Source organism: Pygoscelis adeliae, unplaced genomic scaffold (assembly GCF_000699105.1).
Source record: "Pygoscelis adeliae isolate BGI_AS28 unplaced genomic scaffold, ASM69910v1 Scaffold77, whole genome shotgun sequence".
Classification (NCBI taxonomy): domain Eukaryota; kingdom Metazoa; phylum Chordata; class Aves; order Sphenisciformes; family Spheniscidae; genus Pygoscelis; species Pygoscelis adeliae.
In genome coordinates, this window is record NW_008825216.1 from 6,696,052 (window position 1) to 6,701,335 (window position 5,284).

At 38.7% G+C, this 5,284-nt stretch overlaps 1 protein-coding gene across 1 annotated transcript in view; it reads left to right on the forward strand.

Annotated features, from left to right (window-relative positions):
- Positions 1-5,284, forward strand: part of THBS2 (thrombospondin 2) — a 31,992-nt gene that overhangs the window by 7,540 nt on the left and 19,168 nt on the right. The window contains exons 4-8 of the mRNA XM_009329201.1: positions 43-239; positions 1,046-1,186; positions 1,423-1,519; positions 2,703-2,873; positions 3,850-4,026. Coding sequence (XP_009327476.1) covers positions 43-239; positions 1,046-1,186; positions 1,423-1,519; positions 2,703-2,873; positions 3,850-4,026 — 783 coding nt within the window. The remainder of the gene's footprint in view (positions 1-42; positions 240-1,045; positions 1,187-1,422; positions 1,520-2,702; positions 2,874-3,849; positions 4,027-5,284) is intronic.

Below are 5,284 nucleotides of genomic sequence, written 5' to 3' on the forward strand. Positions count from 1 at the left end.
CTTTGTATATGCAGCTCTTCTTTTTTCCTCTCTTGCTACCAGCTGAAGTGAACACCATCAACGAGAGCACTGAAATCCTTCACTTGAGCCCTGCTGTCACAACCGAGTACGTGGGCGAGAAGCCAGAGAAGAAGGCTGAGTTCTGTGACCGCTCCTGTGAAGAGCTGGGAACGATGTTCACGGAGCTCACTGGTCTGCGCATCGTGGTGAACAACTTAGCTGATAACCTCCAAAAAGTGGTAGGTACCTGTAAGGCTGAAGAACCAAAAGAGGTCTGTTGTGCAGTACTCTTTCCTTCTTTATTTTATACCACAGGCAGTTAATAGAGGTTTCTGTATGTACATGTGCATACCTGTTGGTATATCTACATAATGTAGAGATGACCTACATTTTTCAGAGTGTCTAGTTAGGTAGTTCTTAAGTATAACACTTTAATGAAGGCTTGGTTTTCACAGACTGGGATTAAAAAACCACACACACATGCACTCATACACAGAAGAAATCAATCCTCTTAAAGGTACAGCAGGTTTGGAAATTGAAAGCTAACGAACCCAACCTTGCCAGTATACTGTTGAAGTGTTGGTTACCATGCTTATACCATTTATGAATTTATCAGCAAGTGGCTGATGTACTCAGGGTATCTAAACGGTAAGTAAATGTATGGGATTTTTGTAGTTGAAGTAAGACGGTGACATGTTACTGAAGTCTGCCCCTCTTCTTGTTCTGAAAAAGTTAATCCTTTCTGAAGGAAGTTTATTACTCTGCCACATGTCTCAAGACTAAAATTTTCCCATCTGAAGATGAGTTGTATTGGAGGAAAGCAAAACTGCTAAGAACAGATTTCCCTTAGTACTGTGTGACTGTGTTTGTACTATTAGCTGGAGAATTGCTATGCAGTATTGAAGTACCTGAGATCTTCTGCTTTATGTACATACATGTATAAAAATACATGGAAGAATGAAATCCAGTAGTGTCTCAGTTTTGTCTTATTTAAAATGGTTTGCTTACAAAGTACACAATTTTTTTCATTTGCTTCATCTTCAAGTCTGAAGAGAACCAAATTATGTGGGAATTGATTGGGCCTAACAAAACACTGAAGAACCAGTCAGTTTGCTGGCAGGATGGCCGTGTCTTTGCAGATAATGAAAGCTGGATTGTAGATAGCTGCACCAAATGCACCTGCCAGGTAAGTTTTTGGAAACATTCTCCTCTGCAAAAATGGGTAGTGGGTTTGCTCCAGGTCAGGTCACACTTTCTCAGAGCTTGGCCTAGACTTACTGATATTTATAAAAAGTAGTCCCCATGTCCATGACATTTAGAACAAATCAAAGAATTTCCACATATGAAACTTTCCCCAGGTGCCCGCCTTTATTTGCCTCTGTATGTGAGCGTAAGTCAGTAAGCTGATTTCTTTGCCTGTAGGATTCAAAAATTGTGTGCCATCAAATCACCTGCCCAGCAGTCTCCTGTGCCGATCCATCTTTTATTGAAGGCGAATGCTGTCCAGTCTGCTCTCACTGTGAGTATTTAGCCAAAGGAAGAGGTACTCTTTGGCAATATTTAAAGTCACTTCTGCTGTGCTGGAGAGGTAAAAACAAGCAAGAGGTTGAGGCAGGTAAGATCAAATAAAAAACTTATATGTATACAAGGATCATACGAAGTAACTTGGCTGCTTGAAGTTACTTTCTGGAGGAGTTGGTCTCTCTTCAGTTGCTTAGAAGTAAGCTGATAACTTGCCTAGCGAAGTCGGACACTAAAGGGTAGATGCATACTCCTCCCTAGTTGTGTTTTCCAAGGCTCGACATGCTGATTTTTTTTTTGTTTGCAATAATGCTGTGCACTATTATTTCTTTTCCATACTGCCCAGTTAAAACAGACTAACATAGATTAGGATGTCTTCTTGTCTCCTTGTGGAGGACGTTGAAGTTCCCGAACAAAAATTTCATGTGGTTTGATGCAATATTTATTAAGAGTGCAAGTTATTTTTCCTCTCTGTTCTTGTCATTCTGTTACTCTGTTTGATTTCGTCTCTGTCATATATCCTCTTTTGGTATAATGCTTTACTTAACGTGGAACAGATTGTCAAGGTTCATTTAAGACAGCATTGCAGGCTGTGAATGAGACTTTGGAGTGACAATAGTTTTAGTAATTTCACTAATTAAGCCAAGCCAGTGTGGGTTCAGTACATTTCACTCTGTACTAGACAGGGCTATTACAGAAGAAAACAGTTACTTAGATGTTCTAAATAAAAATGCATTGGAATATATTCAGAGTTTTTTGCCTATTCAAGCATAGGGCATATTCTTAAAATGTGCTCTTGATCACGTTCACCATTATGTTGTGTTCAGAGGTGGGGCCACGTCTCATCATACTGACCTATGTTCTGAACTCAAAGGCAGTTGGAACTCGAGTTTTTGGCTCAGTCCATTCTAGAGATAAGATGTTCTTCTTCCTCCAACAGTCAGTGCCTCGTGCAAACACACTGCACACAAGTTCATGAAGATCCAGGATTCTTATCTGTGCTAACCTCTCGTTACATTAAACCATAAGTCTATAACTTCAGTGGCAGCTTGGGAAAGCAAAATTAGAAAAAGAAAGGACGAAGCATATGTTCTACGGACAAAGAGAAGTGAAAATCTTCTGAGTAGGATGATAGAGCGACTTCAAGTGTTAAGTACTTTTTTGTACCTTTTGCTCTGCAGCTGATGACAGTGAGGAAGGCTGGTCACCGTGGTCAGACTGGACAAAGTGCTCAGTTACCTGTGGCTCTGGGACTCAGATGCGAGGAAGGTCGTGTGATGTCACCAGGAGTGCTTGTACAGGCCCGCACATCCAGACAAGGATGTGCAGCTTTAAGAAGTGTGACCATCGCAGTAAGTAATAAAATTTCTTCCTTTTTTTAAAGCTGTCTTGGACTTCTCTAAGCAAAAACAAGCTTAGTCTGAATTTGCTATGAACACTCACTAGTCAGAACAGTATGTATTTGAACACTGATATATGCATAATTAAAGTAGCTATCATTACATTCTTTGTCATCTTTCCCCTTTCAAATATTTCTCCTTTTCCTGACAGTTTAATCTCACTAGTTAGAACAGTATGTATTTGAACACTGATAGATGCATAATTAAAGTAGCTATCATTAGATTGTCATCTTCCCCCTTTCAAATATTTCTCCTTTTCCTGACAGTTTAATAGGTATGTGCATTCTGGGCTCAGCTCTGTTAAACAAAAAGATAGTGGGTGATCTTTTCTTTAACATTATCAACTGGAGTCTCTTGTTTGAAGTCAGTTTGGAGACAACACTCAGTTGATAATCATGATACATGGGGCCACGTTTTGATCTGCAATTAATTCGTGATTATTGGCCCATTCCATTAGCTTAGTAGTTTTAGGAATACAGTAATCATGGAAGACTTTTGCAAAATATCAAACTGCTTTCATATTTAAGGCACTTAAAAGGATCATACTGTGTCTCCAGAACTGTAGTTAACACTATTGCAGGTAGCTGCTATATCCAGGCTGCTATAGTACCTAAGGCTATTGCTGAAGCTGCTAGATGTCCAAATGTGCATTTTGAACAAATATTTGTTTCATTGGAACAAGTTTATTTTTAAATAAAATATCTAACTTGCATGTTAGTCATATGTTGTTGGTCACCGAGATTCTTCAGAAATCTGTACTTGAATGTCTGAGCTAACATGCTGGGCTTTGTAAGTGACAGTGGTAGGAAAGAAATGGGACATTCATCAGATGTGGTGAGAGGCTTATTAGAAGGCTAACTTCACAGGTGAGTTTGTATTACTGCTGCAGGTGGGCTATTTCCTTGAGTTTTGCTCTTTTCTCTGGCAGTACGTCAGGATGGTGGCTGGAGTCACTGGTCTCCCTGGTCTTCCTGTTCAGTTACCTGCGGAACAGGAAATATCACCCGCATCCGCCTCTGCAATTCTCCCATCCCCCAGATGGGTGGGAAAAACTGTGTGGGAAATGGGCGTGAAACAGAGAAGTGTGAGAAGGTTCCATGTCCAGGTACGTCTGTGGTCTTGAATCCCAGGTGATGCAATAGTATTCCAGCTGAATTTCTTCTCTTTATTCAGATCTAAATTACAGTGAATTTCTGTGACGGAAAATATAATTTGTAGCTCTGGGGTGAAATAGCACACAAGGGTGCTTTTAAAATTAAGATAACAATACAGTCGGCAGTTTTGTAAACCTCCCAAGTTATGATTTGGCTTTAAACATTAAGAGTTTGAGAAATTTTCATTTTATAACTTAGTGATTTATCTCTGCATATCAAAAATATAAACACTTTCTATCTAAAAGGAGGCTGATACTGTACATGTTAGGAATAGACATACAGCTCCCCAATAGTCAGTAATAATAATTTAATTTTTATTTTATTATATTTTTATTAGAATAATAATTTTTATATAATTATAATAATTGTCATTATAATTCTTTCTTCCTCATCTACACTTTTTAACCTTTTTAGAGACCATTCATTCCACTCACTTTCACTTTCCTTTCATATAATTTTTCCTCACTTTTTTCCCTTTGTATATCTATCTTCATTCCCTCCTCAGTTTGCTTTCTACTTATGGGATGAGCTTGAAACTGATGTCAAGCTTGTAAACCAACAGTACTTAAATAGGTATACACACTTCATCTATTTTTTGATCTACCTGTGTGTGTGAAGTTAGTGAAAAGGTTATTTATTTAAGGACACACACCATTGCCCTTATGTTTTTGTGCAGCACTAAGAACAAACACAGTTTGGTTCAAAGATGTTTGTATTTCAAGAAAAATCAGGATTGATGACAACAGGATCAGTAGAGTTGTACCAGTATAAAAAGTGCAGAAGAATCATTGAAATAAGTTATTTATACTGAGCCAAGCAGTACTATTGAAGATACACTGATGAATGGGTTACAAAACAAGAATAATAGCTGCAACCTTACTGAGCAAACTGTTGCCATAAAAAAAGCCATAGAGCTCAGGTTTGGCTCAGCAGAAGTTTGTATCCTGTGGTCACACCCTGCTTTCTGTACAAAATGAAAGCTTAGTGGGAGCTTTGAAGGCACCGTACTTGTTCTGATCAACATAAATTGATTTATTTCCGTACACCATGCCAGTGGGCGCGGCATGTTGTTTTAATTATTGGCCAAAAAATGCCTGTAAAGCAGTTGGGTATTTTTTATTTGTTTGTTTGTTTCTGAAATATTGCTATCTCAGTGCAAGGCTTTGCCAGCACCTTTCTTCCTATGGATGTAGTGAGAAACTGTCTCCA